This window comes from Nerophis lumbriciformis, linkage group LG03 (genome assembly GCF_033978685.3).
Source record: "Nerophis lumbriciformis linkage group LG03, RoL_Nlum_v2.1, whole genome shotgun sequence".
NCBI lineage: Eukaryota > Metazoa > Chordata > Actinopteri > Syngnathiformes > Syngnathidae > Nerophis > Nerophis lumbriciformis.
Window position 1 is genome coordinate 24243936 of NC_084550.2, and position 23185 is coordinate 24267120.

The 23185-nt window shown below is 39.2% G+C and overlaps 2 protein-coding genes across 2 annotated transcripts; both read right to left on the minus strand.

Annotated features, from left to right (window-relative positions):
- Positions 1-8115: 8115 nt before the first annotated feature.
- On the minus strand, positions 8116-12678 carry LOC133575773 (zona pellucida sperm-binding protein 3-like). Its single transcript, XM_061928602.1, has 10 exons — positions 12596-12678; positions 12368-12534; positions 12215-12312; positions 12064-12152; positions 10979-11159; positions 10815-10920; positions 10671-10756; positions 8353-8444; positions 8234-8286; positions 8116-8173 (listed from the first exon to the last, which is right to left on the minus strand). Exons 1-10 carry the CDS (start codon positions 12663-12665, stop codon positions 8168-8170), a joined length of 948 nt encoding a protein of 315 aa, XP_061784586.1. The 5' UTR covers positions 12666-12678; the 3' UTR covers positions 8116-8167.
- A 2604-nt stretch (positions 12679-15282) lies between these two features.
- LOC133581752 (zona pellucida sperm-binding protein 3-like) lies at positions 15283-21831 on the minus strand. The gene is made up of 9 exons (XM_061935849.1): positions 21720-21831; positions 21461-21645; positions 21299-21402; positions 18954-19045; positions 18705-18885; positions 18537-18639; positions 15655-15743; positions 15497-15588; positions 15283-15427 (listed from the first exon to the last, which is right to left on the minus strand). The coding sequence occupies exons 1-9, from the start codon at positions 21778-21780 to the stop codon at positions 15375-15377; spliced, it is 960 nt and encodes a 319-aa protein (XP_061791833.1). The 5' UTR covers positions 21781-21831; the 3' UTR covers positions 15283-15374.
- Between the last annotated feature and the right edge of the window lie 1354 nt (positions 21832-23185).

Below are 23185 nucleotides of genomic sequence, written 5' to 3' on the forward strand. Positions count from 1 at the left end.
TTTGCAACCATAAGAGGTGTTGTGCCGGAAAACGCACCCCTGCCATAATATCAACAGGTGTTGTGCCGGAAAACGCACCCCTGCCATAATATGCACCCCCTGACGCGGGAGCGCGCTTACGTCACTCGGTTGCATCACTCGTCTCGAAAAGTATATCTAACTCGGCTGTTGGCTGAAATCGCCTCTTTTAAATCGCCTCTTTCGGCATAAAAAAGTACATAAAGTGAAATAATCCAAGTTTTCTTTACTTGTGCTTTACTTGTGGATGAATAAAAAATTGTGAGCCTTTAATGATTTCGCCGTCATTCAAGTGGCTGAAATCGCCTCTTTCGGCATAATAAAGTACATAAAGTGAAATTATCCTTACTTGTGGATGGATTCCAAATTGTGAGCATTTAATGATTTCGCCGTCATTAGATCAGATAAGGCGAAAACAACCAATTAATATTGGAATATTTGCTGTCCCGAAAATGTAGTATTGTCTACCAATTGACAGCTATACTGTAAAGAATATGTACACCAAAGTAAACCTCTATATGTACTTTTTTAGAGACATGAAGAAGAACGAATGTTTGCTGCTTCATTCGACGTGTTGTCGTGATCCAATACTCGTATTTTAAAAATATGACATTTTCTTTAACTTTAAGGAGCTCATGGGTGGATGGATGAATAAATAAATTAATGCATCTGATAATCTACCTTTGAGGGGGGGGGGGGGGGGGGGGGGGGGGGGGTGCATTACCCATATATACCCATATATATATGTATATATATATATGTATATATATATGTATGTATATATACATATATACATATATGTATATATACGGGGTGGACCGCTCGCCTGTGCATCGGTTGGGTCTCAGTCTCAGTCCATTTCATGTGTAGTATGAGCAAGTGGATTCTGTGGCTGTGAAGTCTCGATATGGAGCTGTAACAGTGATAATGATGAATTATTTAAATTCGGAATTTATATACATTTAATGGCCCAACTTATCTGCCTCCTCACCTCCATCCTCCTCCCCCACCTTAGATCTGCTGTGACATCTGTGATAGGTGGTTTCACCACGAGTGTGTCCTGAGGCCAGATGTGGATGGGGATTACCTGTGCCCTGCGTGTTCATGATGAGGGGAGTGTTGGAAGTATTAAACTATATTTATGTTATCCCCTTCTGCCCAATATATAATAATATTTCTGTTTATAGATGTATAGTTTTTTATGAGGAGTTACATTTTATTACAAAAAAGTGTTCTATTTTGAGTCAGTTAAGCTAGAACTAGCCAGCGATAGTCTGCGGGCTATAGAGCGTTTTCTATTTGGGATCCAGTACTATGGAATGTTCTAGCAGTAACAGTTAGAGATGCTACCTCAGTAGAAGCATTTAAGTCCCATCTTAAAACTCATTTGTATACTCTAGCCTTTAAATAGACCCCCTTTTTAGACCAGTTGATCTGCCGTTTCTTTTTTTTTCTCCTCTGCTCCCCTCTCCCTTGTGGAGGGGGCGGGGGGCACAGGTCCGGTGGCCATGGATGAAGTGCTGGCTGTCCAGAGTCGGGACCCGGGGTGGACCGCTCGCCTGTGCATCGGTTGGGAACATCTCTGCGCTGCTGACCCGTCTCCGCTCGGGATGGTGTCCTGCTGACCCCACTATGGACTGGACTCTTACTATTATGTTAGATCCACTATGGACTGTACTCTCACAATATTATGTCAGACCCACTCGACATCCATTGCTTTCGGTCTCCCCTAGAGGGGGGGGTTACCCACATATGCGGCCCTCTCCAAGGTTTCTCATAGTCATTCACATCGACGTCCCACTGGGGTGAGTTTTCCTTGCCCTTATGTGGGCTTTGTACCGAGGATGTCGTTGTGGCTTGTGCAGCCCTTTGAGACACTTGTGATTTAGGGCTATATAAATAAACATTGATTGATTGATTGATTGTCTTTGTGTTCACTTTATTTGACGTTTGACTTTGAATATTGTATATATAAATTATTTAACTATTGGTGGATTTTGTTATTTGTTTGTATTAAAGTAAATTGCATTATACCTTGTTTGATAAGAAATTATATTTCTTCTCCTCTGACCTGAAAAAACCTATTTAATTACAAGACTGGTTTCAGATTATATTATCGTAATACCGATGTATTTATGATGTTTGGTGTGACAGGGACTTTATCTCTATTGTGAGGTAAACTTTGTTAGAGAAGTCCCATGTACCAAGAGCTGGGGACACTGTACATACCAAGAAAAACATAGGGGGTGCATTCTCAGGCAGCTGGCCTGAACGTCCTGCCTGAAAATGCAAATAACTCCACCTCTGGAGATCCAATTTTCACATGGTTCTCACTGTATACAGGGGGGGCTATGATGAGTAACCAGGGTGAGTTCCATGTCTCTATGACCTTCCTAACCAGAGATAGATGGGGGGTGCATTTTATGGCAGGTGGGAAATGCACCCCCCCCATAACTCCACTTCTGGTAGTCCGATCATCACATGGTTTTCAGTGTATACCCGGGGGGCTATGATGAGTAACCAGGGTGAGTTTCATGTCTCTATGATCTTCCTAACCAGAGATAGATGGGGTGTGCATTTTATGGCAGGTGGGAAATGCACCCCCCCCCCCCCATAACTCCACTTCTGGTAGTCCAATTTTCACATGGTTTTCAGTGTATACCCGGGGGGCTATGATGAGTAACCAGGGTGAGTTTCATGTCTCTAGGACCTTCCTAGCCAGAGATAGATGGGGGGAGCATTCTGTGGAAGGTGGGTAATGCACCCCCCCATAACTCCACTTCTGGTAGTCCAATTTTCACATGGTTTTCAGTGTATACCCGGGGGGCTATGATGAGTAACCAGGGTGAGTTTCATGTCTCTAGGACCTTCCTAGCCAGAGATAGATGGGGGGAGCATTCCCCCCCCCCATAACTCCGCCTCTGGTACTTCGGGTACTTTTGGTAACGTTATTTGTGAATGTTCAATTTGAAACTTCTTAAAACCAAATCAAAGGTAGATTATCAGATGCATTAATTTATTTATTCCTCCATCCACCCATGAGCTCCTTAAAGTTAAAGAAAATGTCATATTTTTAAAATACGAGTATTGGATCACGACAACACGTCGAATGAAGCAGCAAACATTCGTTCTTCTTGATGTCTCTAAAAAAGTACATATAGAGGTTTACTTTGGTGTACATATTCTTTACAGTATAGCTGTCAATTGGTAGACAATACTACATTTTCGGGACAGCAAATATTCCAATATTAATTGGTTGTTTTCGCCTTATCTGATCTAATGACGGCGAAATCATTAAATGCTCACAATTTGGAATCCATCCACAAGTAAGGATAATTTCACTTTATGTACTTTATTATGCCGAAAGAGGCGATTTCAGCCACTTGAATGACGGCGAAATCATTAAAGGCTCACAATTTTTAATTCATCCACAAGTAAAGCACAAGTAAAGAAAACTTGGATTATTTCACTTCATGTACTTTTTTATGCCGAAAGAGGCGATTTAAAAGAGGCGATTTCAGCCAACAGCCGAGTTAGATATACTTTTCGAGACGAGTGATGCAACCGAGTGACGTAAGCGCGCTCCCGCGTCAGGGGGTGCATATTATGGCAGGGGTGCGTTTTCCGGCACAACACCTGCACAACACCGGCCGTTCGGGACAAGAGAGCTTTAACATCATATTTTCTTTTCTCTTTGTTGTTTTTATCCAATTTGATTTTATTGTTGTGATTTTGTACGGTGTCCTTGAGTGCCCAGAAAGGCGCCTTATAAATAAAATGTATTATTATTATTATTATTATTAACATGTAATAGTAAAAAAAAATAAAAAAAATAAAAAAATTAAATGATGCTTCCCGTGAAAACATGTAGGACAATTATTTGATTATTCACAAATACGTCTTTAATGACTCTTCCTCGATATATATATATATATTAGAGATGTCCGGGGCTTCACGGTGGCAGAGGGGTTAGTGCATCTGCCTCACAATACGAAGGTCCTGAGTAGTCTTGGGTTCAATCCCGGGCTCGGGATCTTTCTGTGTGGAGTTTGCATGTCCTCCCCGTGACTGCGTGGGTTCCCTCCGGGTACTCCGGCTTCCTCCCACTTCCAAAGACATGCACCTGGGGATAAGTTGATTGGCAACACTAAATTGGCCCTAGTGTGTGGATGTGAGTGTGAATGTTGTCTGTCTATCTGTGTTGGCCCTGCGATGAGGTGGCGACTTGTCCAGGGTGTACCCCGCCTTCCGCCCGATTGTAGCTGAGATAGGCTCCAGCGCCCCCCGCGACCCCAAAGGGAATAAGCGGTAGGAAATGGATGGATGGATAGAGATGTCCGAAAAATGCGTTAAAATGTAATATCGGAAATTATCTGTATCGGTTTTTTTATTATTATCGGTATCGGGTTTTTTGGTTTTGTTTTGTTTTATTAAATCAACATAAAAAACACAAGATACACTTACAATTAGTGCACCAACCCAAAAAAAACCTCCCTCCCCCATTTACACTCATTCACACAAAAGGATTGTTTCTTTCTGTTATTAATATTCTGGTTCCCAGTGTTGGGACTAATTCGGCGGTAACTAGTAATCTAACGCGTTATTTTTTTATATTCAGTAATTTGGTTACCGTTACTACATGATGCGTTACTGCGTTATTTTACGTTACTTTTTTTGTAGTATAAAGTGTGTTTTATCGCAGGGCTACTGTGTCATCGTTCTGATTCTTCTTGTGTCACAAGCCGGAGAAGAGAGAGAGACACGCGCTCTGTGTGTGAGTGTGAGTGTGTGGAGGAAGGAGAGGGGGGAGGGGGGCGTGTCTGATCATGGCGGAGCCAGAAGTCGAGTTTGCTAACATGGAGATATTTTCACTACTTTTCTTTAGTCGAGCACAAAGAAAATAACAATTTAGTTAAATGTAAATTGTGCTTTGGATCAAAGATCCCATCTACTGCCCAAAACAGCAATTCAAATCTGCTGAAACAAGCTACATAGCAACATGCTTCGACGAAGCTAGTAAAGAGAGACAGAGACTCCAATGACACTTCACCACGTAAGGATTAACTCTGCCTCTGCTCATCTTTCAGAACTCTGAAACACACTGTCAATCATAAAGAGGGATGCTAGTGGGCCAGGCCAATCTTTCCTTATCTCTAAACTAAAACTGGGGAAATGTGTAGAGTGTTCTGGGCTTCAGACATGATTTTGTGTCAGAATTTCTTGAGGAAAAAATGCCTGGTTAGGCTTTGTGTATGTAGTGTGTGCCTTTCTTGCTTTACAGCTATGCTGTTATTATGCTGTTTGTTACTTATGTATGTTATGTTGCAGCTATTTAAAATAATTTTGTCAATTTGTTCTGGCCAGAAACAAATTGGCCTTTGTAACATATCTTTGTCTTTGTGTGTTGTATGTCGACCACATTGCTTAGCAGAGTTCAGTGATACAAATGTATGTCAAGTTGATCAACAGATTGTATTATTCTCCAGTGCAATAACAGTACTGAAATAAAGGCTAAAAGGGCATTAATTGGGGCTTTAAAAAAATAAGAAAAAAAGAACTAGTTACTTTTCACAGTAACGCATTACTTTTTGGTGTAAGTAACTGAGTTACTTTTGAAATGAAGTAACTAGTAACTATAACTAGTTACTGTTTTTCAGTAACTAACCCAACACTGCTGGTTCCTACATTATATATCAATATATATCAATACAGTCTGAAAGGGATACAGTCCGTAAGCACACATGATTGTGCGTGCTGCACAAAGCCATTATTGGACATCCCTAATATATACACATATACACACACACACGCAGTGTTTGACTGAAGCGCTCAACTGTTTATCAGGAAGCATTTCTCTCGGCTGACAAGTGACAGCTCGCACTAGTCAGTAAACTAATGGATTCATGATTCTGAATCGATCCAAAGTGTTCAAGACATTTTGGACATTTGTGCGTAGAGTAGTTTGTCAAACCCTTAACAGTTTTTTCAAAAGGTTTTACAAGCTATGGAGATGATATCAGTGAAAAAAAATAAACATTTTGTTTACGGATGTCCGATAATGGCTTTTTACCGATATCGGGATATTGTCCAACTCTTTAATTACCGATACAGATATCAACCGATACCGATATATACACAGTCTTGTAACTAACACATTATTATGCATAATTTGGACAACCAGGTATGGTGAAGATAAGGTACTTAAAAAAAGATAAAAAGAAATAAATTAAAAACATGTTCTTGAATAAAAAAGAAAGCAAAATATAAAAACAGTTACATTGAAACTAGTAATGAATGACAATTAGTAAAATTAAGTGTTAAAGGTTAGTACCGGTACTATTAGTGGACCAGTAGCACGCACAATCATGTGTGCTTACGGACTTTATCCCTTGCAGACTGTATTGATATATAATGTAGGAACCACAATATTAATAACAAAGAAACAACCCTTGTGTGAATGGGGAGGGAGGTTTTTGGGTTGGTGCACTAATTGTAAGTGTATCTTGTGTTTTTTTATGTTGATTTAATAAATAAAAAACAATACTGATAATAAAAACACGATACCGATAATTTCCGATATTACATTTTAAAGCATTTATCGGGGGGGGGGGGGGTCCCTGTGCTTAGAACCTTTGTGCCTGATGTCTGGTTGCCGATTCTGACCGACTGGGGCCGGTTTGTGAGAAAGTTCAGGACCCAGTCACAGAGAGCTGGTGTCAGACCAACAGTGAGGAGTTTAGCAGTGAGTTTGTGTGGGATGACAGTTTTAAAAGCAGAGCTGTAGTTGATGAATAATAGCCTGGCATAGGTGTCCTTGCCCTCTAAGTGGGTGAGGAGGACGGTGTTGACTGCATCCTCAGTGGACCTGTTCTGCCGGTAGGCAAACTGAAGAGGATCCAGTGTGTCTGGGATGGTCTTGATGTGTGACATGACTATCCTCTCAAAGGACTTAATCACTATTGGGGTGAGTGCAACAGGGCGATAGTCAGACAGGTCAGTGTTTTTCTTTGGCAGGGGCACGATGGTGGTCTTGAAGCAGGTGGACACAACAGCTTGTGCTAATGACAAGTTGTATATGTCAGCAAGTACGTCAGCCAGCTCTGATGAACACACCCTGAGGGCCTGGCCAGGGATGTTGTCTGGGGGTCCGTGGGTTTGTTCTCAGAACTGTACGTACCTCTGCTATTGTCAGTGAGTGGTGGGTCCTGCGCGCGTTCCGTGGTCGGAACCCATCTGTTTGTTGGTGTTGAGGACCTTGAAGCGGGCGTAGAACTCATTCAGCTCATCTGGCAGTGAGCGTTGGCTGTTTGTGACCCCCCCTGCTCCCCTGCTTGTAGTCTGATGGGTTGCAGGCCTTGCCACATGCGCCGGGAATCTGTGGTGGAGTAGAATCACTCCAGCTTTTGTCTGTATTGTACCTTGGCCTCGCTGATGGTTTTCACAGGTCATATCTGGCCTTCTTGTAATCCTCAGCGTTGCCTGAGAAAAATGCAGTGGAGCGGGCATGTAGCTTGGACCGAACATCAGTTAATCCAGGGTTTTTGGTTTGGGTATATTTTGTGGGCACAATGTTTTCCACACATGTGCTGATGTAGCCAGTTCCACTGGAAGCATATCCCTCTGAGCAGCAGTTTTGAATGTGTACCAGTCTGTACTCCCAAAGCACTAGTTCAGTGTCTTCATTCCACACTAACAGTTTTTCTCACTGAGGGGGCTTGCTTGAGGCGCTGTCTGTACGCTGGATATAGAAAAGCTGAGATGTGATCACATAGTCCAAAGTGTGCTCTGGGTACAACCTTATAGGCTCCCTCACGTTGCAGTATACTTGGTCCAAAATATTTTTCCCCCTCGTAGGAAAATTCAAACTTAATACATGAACCAAGTAATTGGGAATCAAATGTTATAAGAATCAGGTGCCCAAATATTCCCACCTTACATACACTCACTGAGGCATCATTTACCCATCACTAGACTTTATGTACTTTGGCTACAATTATTGTCAAGTAGACCCCAAGTTTGAGTACTTGCAAGAACTAACCCTAACCCTGTTAGAGCAATAGTACACAGTTTAACGTGAAGAAAACATGTAGTCAGAAGTAGTTATCTCCAGCTGTTTATTGGATATACAATTAGTTCACTTCCAGTCCATCTACTCCTGTAAGGGGAAACAGTGATAAAAAAATGACTTTAATCCATTTATCAAGTTGTCACTTACCTCAGTGATAGTGAGGGGCCCCAGAACTGCATTCTGGGTAATTCCACGCCTCCCTGCAAGCAGAAAGTACTTTGATTAGTACAAGTGCAGGGGGAAAGAAGATGGCATTGTGTCAGTACCTGATCGTGTACTCCTTGTCCACCTGGACTTGCAGCTGGACTCACAGCAGTCACACAGGTTGCTGAAGGCAGGATTGTCCAGCAGCTGCCACCTGGACATTTTTTTTTATGTTATTGGAATGACTTATTACCCTTTCATATTAGTGTGAATTTGCTGGTAGTTACAAGTTCTTTTTAGTGCAGACCCAAGACTTACAAGTGCACAATTGTCTCAATACAGCTACATTCCAGAAAGTCTACCAAACACTTCCCATTTCATGCAAGAAAAGAAATTGAGTGGGGGAAAGAAGCCGGCATCTCCATCTCATCGAACGTTGAAGTGATTTCAAGGCGCCATTTAAAAAGCAATTTTGCAATATTTGTAGCATGAGGCAAAATTAGAACTGTCAAGTTCTTTCATGTATTTTGTAATAAATTCTCATTTATTGCAGTATTTTTAATTGCCGATCTGCTGTCCATTTGTTCTGTTTAATTAGATCACTTGCAAGTTCAAGATGTTAGCAGTAGTGCATAGTGTGTTTTTGCTGCGCCCTACAAAGTGTTAATACAGCAAGTTCTACAAATGTAATATGCAACTTAAGTTTCAATAATTAAGGCATTTTGCCATGTAAAATCACTTTATTGTACAGTTATTCTCAAATTTGTTTTAAGCATAATTAAAGTTTGCACATTTTTTATTTTCAAACACCATTCTTTAGCATGGCATTTTCCTTAAATTCCCAGTGCCATGCTTTTGCATGTTTGAGTTTTCTCTTCCATTTTTTTTTATAGTTATGGTTTGTGTATGAAAATAGCTCAAGTTAGATTATGCTAATTAGTAGCATGTCAACAGCTCAGCCAATGTATAGCAGCATCAAGATAGCTTATTTATTAAACCGTTCAAGATAAACCTGATTTACTTCAGGACAGGGGTTCTTAACCTTGAGGCCCAACTTTTCCAATACAGAGGGCCCCCCACACTGAATTAATCATTTTACTCTGGATTTTATTCATATTAAATTTTAACTTAGTTTACCAAGATAAACTTTGTCAAATGATATGAAATCCATCCATTTTCTACCGCTTATTCCCTTCAGGGTCACGGGAGCCTATCTCAGCTACAATCGGGCGGAAGGCGGTGTACACCCTGGACAAGTCGCCACCTCATCGCATGAAATCATGTTCTCAAATTTTTTATCAAGGCTTAGGTCAGGCTGATTAGATATACTCAAACTGGATATATTTATTAAACTGACAATAAAGTTTGCTTTTATTATAAAATGAACACAACTTCACCACTTTAGTCATAATTTTAGGCGCTTAGATGACTTAAATGATAAATGGGTTGTACTTTTATAGCGCTTTTCTACCTTCAAGGTACTCAAAGCGCTTTGACACTACTTCCACATTTACCCATTCACACACACACACACACACACACACACACACACACATTCACACACTGATGGAGGGAGCTGCCATGCAAGGTGCTAACCAGTACCCATCAGGAGCAAGGGTGAAGTGTCTTGCTCAGGACACAACAGACATGACAAGGTTGGTACTAGGTGGGGATTGAACCAGGGACCCTCGGGTCGCGCACGGCCACTCTTCCACTGCCCACGCCGTCCCGACTTAAGCTCCAGACTTTGATATGGTCAATACTGCCACAAGTGGTGGAAAAGTTATATACCACAGCATTTTGAGTCAATTTTTGTGGGTGTGGAAAATTGCCTACTAAAATACTAGTCAAACTGATTTAAATAGATATTTTCCTTAAACTGTTTGATTTTATGATTAAATAAAATTAAAACTTCACTGCGTTGGTCATCATTTTTTGCACTTAAACTTCTTAAAGCTGCAGACTTCTGTTTTATATTGTCATTAGTGCCACAAGTGGTTGAAAAAGTGTATTACCACTACCCTGTTTTATATTGTCATTACTGCCACAAGTGGTGGAAAAGTGTACTACAACTACCCCTGTTTTATATTGTCATTACTGCCACAAGTGGTGGAAAAGTTTACTACACCTACCCCAATTTTATATTGTCATTATTGCCACAAGTGGTGGAAAAGTGTATTACCACTACCCTGTTTTATATTGTCATTACTGTCACAAGTGGTGGAAAAGTGTATTACAACTACTCTGTTTTATATTGTCATTACTGCAAGTGGTGGAAAAGTGTATTACAACTACCCCTGTTTCATATTGTCATTACTGCCACAAGTGGTGGAAAAGTGTATTGCAACTACCCCTTTACACACAAATCAGTGTCTGGTAGGACCACCACCAAAAAAAGTACCGATTTGCCACCCATCCCTAGTGGAAATATGTTACTTACCCATGGCCGTGCACGAAGTTGCACGCCTTCTTGGTCGTGTCGAGACCTTCAGGATCCCAGGCCACAAGTTTGCAGTGGATGAACACCTGTCGTAAATAATGATTAATACGTGTCCACAAGATGGCGACATCAGCGTCGATTTACCTCTTCTCCGAGAGCGAACCTAAACGCTTGGAGGGACAGCAGCATTTCCGACGGCACCTGTCTGGGCTCGAACCTGGACCGAGACCTCTTGCTGTCCGACAGGCACCTTTAGAGCAGGAGTAGACTTTAACTGTTTCTTCCAGACCACCGTCACAGAGCCATACCCCTTATTGTTGATGATGTGGTAGGAAGGGCTGTCGGCCTGCAGCTGGGGTTTGGTGGTGGCCACACATTCCTCCATCAGGAGCAGCAATGGCTGATGGGTAATCTGATCCACACGAGCCATGATGGGGATGAAGGAGCCCAGGGCGAAAAGATTGGATTCAGCCGGGCTTGAGAAGTCCTCTAAGAGTACAGAAAAAGGTTGCAACTCCTGTGATTAATCCCAAAAATTGCAGATTAAGATTAACCCGAGGGGTTTTTTAATTTATCCATTACAGAGCGCCCCCCCGCCCTCTCAATCATTTTAATTTTAACTTAGTTTAGGTTGGAATTGGAGTTAAATCACCAAAAATGATTACCGAGTGGCCACAGCTGCTTCTCACTGCTCCCCAGGAGGTGGAACTAATGCAGAGGGTAATTTCACCACACCTAGTGTGTGACTATCAGTGGTACTTTATTTACCAGGATAGACTCAAATTATATGAAATCATGTGTTACTCTATCAAGGCTTAGGTCAGGCTGATTATAAATAAGAGTATACTCAAACTGGATATATTTCTTAAACTGTAAATAATTAGATTTTAGGATAATACAGATTTACCACTTGTCATATTTCTTGCGCTTAAACTACGACTTAAACTCCAGACTTTGATATGGTCATTACTGCCACAAGTGGTGGAAAGTGTATTACAACTACCCCATTTTTATATTGTATGCCACAAGTGGTGGAAAAGTGCATTACAACTACCCCTATTTTATATTGTCATTACTGGAACAAGTGGTGGAAAAGTGTATTACAACTACCCGTTTTATATTGTCATTACTGCCACAAGTGGTGGAAAAGTGTATTACAACTACCCCCGTTTTATATTGTCATTACTGCCACAAGTGGTGGAAAAGTGTATTACAACTACCTGTTTTATATTGTCATTACTGCCACAAGTGGTGGAAAACGTTTAGACGCTAACTGGATGTACAAGTTAAGACTGAGGGACTCTTGTATCAGACTTTTCAAAAGTGATATCAGATGATGTTTTTGTAGATATCACTACAGATTAAGCCAAATTAAAGAGTGATTAAGACCCACCATTCATGAGCGCCATGTGGAACATCAGGTTGGAACTGCCAGAGGATGCAAAGATGGGGTCGTAGAGGATGGGGTGATACTCCTTGGGTCTAGACAAGCAAGCAGAAGTCAATTAATCCAGCAGGAACTCACCTGTGACGCCGATACCTACCTCTCGAAGACGCAAACCACGGGCTGGATGAAGGTGTGGCTCTTGGAGTCGCTCAGGTAAGTCAAGGCGTTGGTGTACACCAGCTGGCTCCCGGTGACCTGCGACACAGACGTTACCGGCGCCCTTGAGATGGCGGGCGTCAGGCTGGCTTACCATGGCCATGAAGTTGCAGTCGTGGAGCTCCACGGTGAAGGTGGCCTCCCGGGCCGAGGTGGCGGTGGGGGGGCAGTTGCCCAGGCGGAACATGGAGGTGTCGACGCGGGACCTGCCTTCCGTCCAGACCAGAGACACCATGCCGGGCTTGCAGTCCAACTTCATGTCTGGGGAGGAGACGCCGGCGTTAAACGGCGAGGGGGCGGCGGGACGATGGTGTTGACTTACCAGCGTGCACGGAGGAAGCGGCGAGGAGGAGGCTGAAGAGCAGAGCACGGCACCAGAGAGAAGCCATCATGACTGAACATGTGGGAGAGTTGCACTGACGCTGCTTTTATACGCCCAGGGGCCAATCAGGGTGATTGTGCTCACCTGTTGGGTGCTCAGGTGCGCCTCGTTAACCTTCTCTTTCTTTCTCATTGCAATTTTGTCAGCATTTTTTTTTGTTTTAAATTGTTTACATTTAAATTTGGAACGACATTGTGTCACATTGATGCATCAAAAGTCAATTTGTTTTTTGTATAAGACTTATTTTTTTTATTTTAACGTTACTATTATTATTATTTATTTATTTTTTATTTTTTATTTTTTTACAAATGATGATATGGTATTTTATAGAGATGTCCGATAATATCGGCCTGCCGATATTATCAGCCGATAAATGCGTTAAAATGTAATATCGAAAATTATCGGTATCGTTTTTTTATTATCGATATCAGTTTTGTTTTTTTTATTAAATCAACATGAAAAACACAAGATACACTTACAATTAGTGCACCAACCCAAAAAACCTTCCTCCCCCATTTACACTCATTCACACAAAAGGGTTGTTTCCTTCTGTTATTAATATTCTGGTTCCTACATTATATATCAATATATATCAATACAGTCTGCAAGGGATACAGTCCGTAAGCACACATGATTGTGCGTGCTGCTGGTCCACTAATAGTACTAACCTTTAACAGTTAATTTTACTAATTTTCATTAATTACTAGTTTCTATGTAACTGTTTTTATATTGTTTTACTTTCTTTTTTATTCAAGAAAATGTTTTTAATTTATTTATCTTATTTTATTTTATTAATTTTTTTTAAAAGTACCTTATCTTCACCATACCATCCATTTTCTACCGCTTATTCCCTTTTTGGGGTCGCTGGAGCCTATCTCAGCTACAATCGGGGTACACCCTGGACAAGTCGCCACCTCATCGCAGGGCCAACACAGATAGACAGACAACATCCACACTCACATCCACACACTAGGGCCAATTTAGTGTTGCCAATCAACTTATCCCCAGGTGCATGTCTTTGGAGGTGGGAGGAAGCCGGAGTACCCGGAGGGAACCCACGCAGTCACGGGGAGAACATGCAAACTCCACACAGAAAGATCCCGAGCCCGGGATTGAACCCAAGACTACTCAGGACCTTCGTATTGTGAGGCAGATGCACTAACCCCTCTGCCACCGTGAAGCCCTATATATATATATATATATATATATATATATATATATATATATATATATATATATATATATATATATATATATATATATATATATATATATATATATATATATATATATATACCTGGTTGTCCAAATTAGGCATAATAATGTGTTAATTCCACGACTGTATATATCGGTATCGGTAATTGAAGAGTTGGACAATACCGGATAACGGCAAAAAGCCATTATCGGACATCCCTAGTATTTTAGATTTTTTTTTTTTTTTTTGAATAGCTTTATGACATCAGGGATATCAGTCAATAAATATAACCGTGTAAGGATTTGCCTTATTATATATTTATTCAATATATATATATTTATATATATTTTATTGGTACTGCCACTGTTTGATTATTTTTTTCTATACTTATTTTTAATATTTTTTTCATAAAGGACATGTCATTTTTCATTTCCTAAAAATTTTTTTATAGGCAACGTTAAAGGACAAAATATTGTGTAATTTTGTATAACCATTGCAAAAAAGTAATGTTTTTGTTTTTTTAACGACTGTCTATGCCAGCCCTGGGTATTCTACAGCCCCCTTTGTGCGTCCCGGACCGGCCCGCGTGAGGCCAATCATAAATTACAAAATAAATGTAAAAAAGTATCTATGTTGAGTGTGCAATACAATGGTGCTGCTTTTGTTTTGAAAAGCGTTATTTGTATTACTTCCGTGTGGACGTATACGCGTGTGTGATTGTGAGTGAATGTGAACAGCGGCAATCACAAATTAAGGAATATAACATAACTTGGCTTCTGAGAGCTTCAAAATGTAATGAATAAAATGCTAAAGTTGTTGATAAACAAGTAATTATTTTAATAATATGGTCATTTTAAATGAATTATGATCATTTAAAATATGTTTATTTTAATGTATAATTATATGGCTGGATATAATGAGTCAGAAAAAATAAATAAAAATACAATTTAGATGTTTTTAGCAAAATATAGTAATTTAAAAAAAAATTTTTTTTAATAAATATATTTATTTTTAGGTAAGATAAACATAATACAATGTATCTCTAGTCTGGATGATTTAGTTCTTGTCACCCCTGTTGTCATAAAGAAAAGGCTGTCCTCACTCGGGTCCGCATGGAGCTGGAGGGGGCGCGGCCTCCAGCTCCGGCTGAAAATCGGGATATTTTCGGGAGAATATTTTTCCCGGGAGGTTTTCCGGGAGAGGCGCTGAATTTCGTGAGTCTCCCGGAAAATTCAAGTATGATTATAAAAGTTAAAAAAGAAAAAAGAAAAATTAAAGTCCAGGAAGTGACGTATATTCGCGCATGCGTGGACCATAGTGTCTTCCGGTATTGATGTTGATATATTTTTGGCGGGCCACCAGGGGACGCTTGTCAAAAGGACTGTTAAATTAAAGTAAATTGCTCATGTTTGTTTGATGAAAAGTATAAAAATGATTTCAGCACATGATTTTTATTTTAAGAAACATCACTTAATGGCCAACAACAAGTTATCAGGGCGATCCATCAACAGGTCCGCCATCTTGTTAGACGATGACAAGAGGTCCCAAGACTGAATGTTGACTGAGGAGTCCAGAGTCTGGAGGAGGACATGAAAATTGTTTAAAAAAAAAAAGGAGTTAATGGTGAGAATTTCTAATTTAAATACCCTGCTCAGCTTGTCTTCTGTGCCGTGGGCTGCAGGTGTTGTCGCAGCAGCTGCACAGGTCGCTCTGGGCGGGGTCGTCCAGCATCTCCCACCTGAGGACACGTCCAAGTACGTATCAACAGGGACAAGTATCAAGAGTGGCCGCATGCGGAACTTACATGCCGTTCTGCTTTGAGTAGTGACACGCCTTCTTGCTTTCATTTAGGACCTCAGGATCCCAGGCCACCAGTTTGCAGTGGATGTACACCTGAAGAACACACGTAAAACTTCTCACTTCCTAATACGATATTCGAGCCTCGGCATTAATCTGATACCAAATTGTGATGCATATTCTGTAGTGTGGCGTGTTAAAGGCCTACTGAAATGCGATTTTCTTATTTAAACGAGGATAGCAGGTCCATTCTATGTGTCATACTTGATCATTTCGCGATATTGCTGAAAGGATTTAGTAGAGAACATCAACGATAAAGTTCGCAACTTTTGGACGCCGATTAAAAAAAGCCTTGCCTGTACCGGAAGTAGCAGACAAGTAGCGTGACGTCACAGGTTGTGGAGCTCCTCACATCGTTTACAATCATGGCCACCAGCAGCGAGAGCGAATTCGGACCGAGAAAGCGACGATTTCCCCATTAATTTGAGCGAGGATGAAAGATTCGTGGATGAGGAAAGTGAGAGTGAAGGACGAGAGGGCAGTGGGAGCGATTCAGATAGGGAAGATGCTGTGAGGAGAGTGGGACCTGATATTCAGCTGGGAATGACTAAAACAGTAAATACACACAAGACATATATATATACACACACACACACACTATTAGCCACAACACAACCACGCTTATATTTAATATGCCACAAATTAATCCCGCATAACAAACACCTCCCCCCTCCCGTCCATACAACACACTCAATCCCACAGCCCAAAGTACCGTTCACCTCCCCAAAGTTCATACAGCACATATATTTCCCCAAAGTTACGTACGTGACATGCACATAGCAGCACGCACGTACAGGCAAGCGATCAAATGTTTGGAAGCCGCAGCTGCATGCGTACTCACGGTACCGCGTCTGCGCATCCAACTCAAAGTCCTCCTGGTAAGAGTCTGTTGTCCCAGTTCTCCACAGGCCAATGGTAAAGCTTGACTGTCATTTTCAGGTAATGTAAACAATGAAACACCGGCTGTGTTTGTGTTGCTGCAGCCGGCCGCAATACACAGCTTCCCACCTACAGCTTTCTTCTTTGCTGTCTCCATTGTTCATTGAACAAATTGCAAAAGATTCACCAACACAGATGTACAGAATACTGTGGAATTTTGCGATGAAAACGGACGACTTAATAGCTGGCCACCGTGCTGTCCCAAAATGTCCTCTACAATCCGCGACGTCACCATACCGAGACGTTTTCAGCAGGATATTTCACGCAAAATTTAAAATTGCACTTTAGTAAGCTAACCCGGCCGTATTGGCATGTGTTGCAATGTTAAGATTTCATCATTGATATATAAACTATCAAACTACATGTTTGGTAGTAGTGGCTTTCAGTAGGCCTTTAGAAAAATATTCAATTCAAAATTAAATTTCTCAGAATAGGTTTGAAAAAGACATTTAAAATAATGATGCGGACACGTTTGTTACTGGATACTTCCAATACGCTTCTGCCTTTGAGACCTTATAGCAGTAATCTGTAGCTATGTTTGATACTTATAGACATGTGCCATTGTAGACTGCGATATTGTCCAATTAAGGACACTTATGTATGTCTAGCTTGTGTGCTATTGTGTCCTTAGCTGTTGTGTAGCTGCTCAGTGTTTACTTTTTGTACATACCAAAAAGGAACTGGTTTTGCTCATTGGGGGGACATTTAGATGTTAACTGGCTGTGCAGCCATGCATAATCACCGCTTGTATCGGACAGTTTACATGCAAACTGATCGTTTTTGCTGCTAACACGTTTGTTACTGGATATGTCAAATACACTTCTGCCTTGGAGAGGTCATAACACCATGTCAGATTCTTATATTGAAAAGTGCCATTTTAGACTGCAATATTGTCCATTTAAGGACACTTAGGCATGTCTCGCGTGTGCTTGGTTGTTGTGTAGCTGCTCGGTTTACCTTTCGTAGATGCCTAAAATACAAGAAAATACCAATCTTGTACTTAACATTTAGATGTTACTGGTTATCCAGTTTTGCACAAGGACTGCTGGTATCGGACTGATTTTCGATAACATAGGATCGGACAGCCTTATTTTACTGTATCAAAAAGTAGCCACTTAGTAACTATTTGACATGTTGACAAATGTGCAGTTTTAGATTGCAATATTGTCCAATTAGTAGGTCTAGCTTGGGTGTTATAGTATGCTTAGCTGTGGTGTAGCTCCTAGTAGCTATACCTAGTTTACCTTTTGTAGAGGCCTAAAATAGAAAAATACCAATCTTGTGTGCTTATTTAACATTTAGATGTTAACCGTCTCCAGCTTTGCTTGTATCGACTGATAACATTTGATCCTCGTTTTCCAAACATGGGATTGGAACAGCCTTATTTTACAGTTTCAAATTGGTAACCATTTAATATGGATAGATGTTAACAGTCTCTAGGTTTGCTGGTATCGGACTGATATTTGATACTCGTTTTCCAAACATGGGATCGGAACAGCCATATTTTACAGTATCAAATTGGTAACCATTTTATATGGATAGATGTTAACCGTCTCTCCAGCTTTGCTTGTATCGAACTGATATTTCATACATGTTTTCCAAACATAGGATCGGAACAGCCTTATTTTACAGTATCAAATTGGTAACTATTTTATATGGATAGATATTAAATGTTTCTCCAGGTTCGCTGGTATCGGACTGATATTTGATACTACTTTTTTTTTAAACATGGGATCGGAACAGCCTTATTTTACAGTATCAAATTGGTAACCATTTAATATGGATAGATGTTAACTGTCTCTCCAGCTTTGCTTGTATCGGACTGATCATTTGATACTCGTTTTCCAAACAGCATCAAAAAAGCAACCACTTGGGTACTTTTCACCTCACCTCTCCAACACCCAACATGAGGGTCTGCATGTAGAGGACGATAGCGGAGGAGTGGTATCGAGGAAGGAAGACAGAATTTGTGCGTACACTATCCGTCAGACACCTGCGGAAAGATGTAAAAAAATGTTTTAAAAGTGAATAAATTCAGTTTTCTGGATCAGACCTCACCCTTTGTTGCCGATGATGGGGTAGACCTGGCGCCGCGGCTGCAGCACGGCCGTATCGGCCACCACGCACTCCTCCATGAAGAGACGCAGGGGCTGGTGGGCTTGCTGCTCCACCGCCGCCCAGATGGGCATGAAGGAGCCCAGGGGCACCACGTTGGTCTTGGCCACGCCCGACATCTGCTCTGTAGAGGTATCCACACACACACAGTCAGCCTTCAGAATAAGAGCGCCACAAACCGGAGGAAGTCACCGTTGAGCAGCGCCATGCGGAAGATGAGGCCGCCTCGTCCCACCGTCGCACTGAAGCCCGGGTTCAAGAAGGGTGGGATCCACGCCTCGGGTCTGAAGGGTGTCACAAAAATTGTATGTAAATTATCCAAAACATTCCCCCCCCCCCGAGTTTCCAGTGAACAGATGAAAGCTGTCATACACATACATAGAAATATATATATATATATATATATATATATATATATATATATATATATATATATATATATTTACACATAAGTATATATATATATATTTTTGTATATATATACATAAGTATATATATATATATACATATATATACACTTATATATATATATATATATACACATAAGTATATATATATATATATATATATATATATATATATATATATATATATATATGCATTTATGTATATATTTAATATATTTTGTATATATTTTATTTGTTTTTAAAATATATATATAATATTTTAAAAACATACAAAATATATTAAATATATACATGAATAAATGCATATATATATAGAAAGTATATACAAAAATATTAAAAAAATATATATACATATTTTTTTTAAATATATTTTTGTATATACTTTATATATATGCATTTATTTATGTATATATTTTGTTTTTAAAATATATATATAATATTTTAAAAATAATATATATATGTATATATTGTATTTGTTTTTAAAATATATATATATATATATATATTTTAACATAATATATATATATTTTTTATATACAAATAAAATATATACATAAATAAATGCATATATATAGAAAGTATATACAAAAATATATTATAATATATTTTTAAAAACAAAAATATATACACAAAATATATACATAAATAAGTATATATATATTATACACAATATATTTTAAAAGCATAAACAAACTTAAATATATTCATATAAATAAATTACATATATAGAAAGTATATATACAATTATACTAGTATATTTTAACAAACACACACACAAAATATATATATATATTATACACAATACATTTCAAAAACAAATACATATAAATAAGTAAATGCATATATATAGAAAGTATATACAAAAATATACTTAATATATTTTAACATATATATTTATATACACAATAAATACATATATAAAAAATATATATATTGTACACAACATATTTTAAACACAAAATATATTTTGAATATATGCAAATACATACATATATAGAAAGTATATAACCAAAAATATATTATACACAATTTTAACATATTTATATATACATGAAATATATTTCAAATATATATATAAATACATATAAATATACACAATATATTTAAAAAAATAAAATATATACAACATATATTTTAAATATATACATAAATAACTAAACATATAGAAAATATATATACAAAAAGCCCTGTGATGAGGTGACGACTTGTTAAGTTAAAGTACTAGGTGTGGTGAAATTTGTCCTCTGCATTTGACCCATCCCCTTGGAGGTGAGGGGAGCAGTGGGCAGCAGCGGTGGCCACGCCCGGGAATCATTTTTGGTGATTTAACCCCCAATTCCAACCCTTGATGCTAAGTGCCAAACAGGGAGGTAATGGCTCCCATTTTTATCGTCTTTGGTCTGAACTCACAACCTACCGATCTCAGGGCGGACACTAACCACAAGGCCACAGAGTAGGTCCAGGGTGTACACCGCCTTCCGCCCGAATGCAGCAGAGATATGCTCCAGCACTCCCCTCCCCCGCGACTCCAAAAAGGGACAAGCGGTAGAAAATGGATGAATCCAAGATTTGCCCAAGCTCGATCCAGGACCAGCCCGAGGCATCTTTCTCTTTTGGGTTAATGTGACCGAAAACAAAGACCGTTTACATACCACCCATTCCTTTCCCAGCTGTTATGTAAACAAGGAAAGTCCAAATAAAAAGTGTGAAGTGAAGTGAATTATATTTATATAGCGCTTTTCTCTAGTGACTCAAAGCGCTTTACATAGTGAAACCCAATATCTAAGTGACATTTAAACCAGTGTGGGTGGCACTGGGAGCAGGTGGGTAAAGTGTCTTGCCCAAGGACAACGGCAGTGACTAGGATGGCGGAAGCGGGGATTGAACCTGGAACCCTCAAGTTGCTGGCACGGCCGCTCTACCGCCTCAAGTGGCGTACAATCTTCCACCAGAGCGTGGGTGACCCTGTAAGAGGTTACAGGTCGACACGTTTCTCCTCAATTGAGCCAAATTGAATCCTGTCTGTTTAATTCCTTGCTTCTTGTCTTGTTTAATAAATGCCAGTGTTTGAACCTGACAAAGGGTTAATATATCGGCAGCCGGGAGGAAAGGAAGTAAAAATAAATGTACCTGTCGTAGACGCAGCTGAAGGGGTACTCATAAGCTGCAGGCTTGGATTTAGGCTGCGGCCTGTAGGTCAGTTTGTTCTGGAAGACCACGTGCTTGCCTTTCATCTGCGGACACAAACAGTTAGCAACAAATCCCTTTTTTAGAAGAAATAAAACAAAATACCAGCTTGGTGAATTTGCACTCGGTGAAGGAGACGTCGAATTTGAGCTCCACCTCCCCGCCGGGCAGCTTGGTGGCGTGCGAGCGGATGCAGTTGCCCAGGAAGAAGCGGCTGCCGTGCGGCGCCAACTGGCGACTGAGCCTCCACGTGACGTTGACCCGGTTCTTCCCGCAGGCGATGCGGATCGCTGCAGAGACAAAAAAAATGGCGTTAACGGGCGGCCCCCCCGGGACAACGCCGACAGTTTTTCCCACACACTACCTTCATCTTCGCCCGCCGCTAACGCAGCCAAGACCAGCACGCCCAGGCACAGGTGGATCATGGTGACTCTAGAAGACTGTGCACCTGGAGGGGGGATTATATACCCACTTCCTGTCTAATCACTGCAATGACGCACAGGTGTGCAGCACAGGTGGGCAGCAGGGGTTGGGCGATACTGCACACGCTTGTGTAGATTTGATATTAAGGAAATACAGGCGCAGTATTACTGATAGTAAAGGTGCTGAAAAAAATCGATTCACATCCGAATAAATTCATTATTTTCAAAAATATATTTTCAATTATTAATTTTTTTCACAGTACATTTTTTAAAAGATGTTTTTTTTTCAGGAAGTTTCCTCACTTCAAGCCAAGAGGAGCTTTAACAATGACATTTTATACACTGATATTTTTTACACTGAATTTTTTTAACAATTACATTTTTATACACTTAATTTTTTCAACTATGAAATTTTATACGCTGAATTCTTTTATGCACTGAATTTTTTTACACTGAATTTTTTTTAAACAATTTTTTTTTTTTTACACAGAATTTTTATACACTGAATTTTTTTACACAAAATTTTTATGGACTGAATTTTTATACACTGAATTTTTTTACACTAAATTTTTATGGACTGAATTTTTAGGCATTTAATTTTTGTTAATGAAAGTTTGTACACTGAATTTTTTTACACACTGAATTTGTATGTACTGAATTTTTAAGCACTGAATTTTTTTTAACAATTACATTTTTATACAGTGAATTTTTACGTACTGAATTTTTATACACTTATTTTTTTTAACCATGAAATTTTATACGCTGAATTTTTTTATGCACTTAATTTTTATACACTGAATTTTTTTAACAATTTTTTTTTTTTTACACAGAATTTTTACACACTGAATTTTTTTACACTAAATTTTTATGGACTGAATTTTTAGGCATTTTTGTTTTTAACAATGAAAGTTTGTACACTGAATTTTTTTACACCCTGAATTTTTACACACTGAATTTGTATGTACTGAATTTTTAAGCACTGAATTTTTTTACACTGAATTTTTTTACACTGAATTTTTCTAACAATTGCATTTTTATACTGAATTTTTACGTACTGAATTTTTATACACTTAATTTTTTTGACCATGAAATTTTATACGCTGAACTTTTTTATGCACTGAATTTTTATACACTGAATTTTTTTAACAATTTCTTTTTTCTTTACACAGAATTTTTATACACTGAATTTTTTTACATAAAATTTTTGTGGACTGAATTTTTAGGCATTTAATTTTTTTTAACAATGAAAGTTTATACACTGAATTTTTTTACACCCTGAATTTTTACACACTGAATTTTTATGTACTGAGTTTTTAAGCACTGGATTTTTTTACACTGAATTTTTATACACTGAATCTTTTTACACTGAATTTTTTAAACAATTTCATTTTTATACACTGAATTTTCA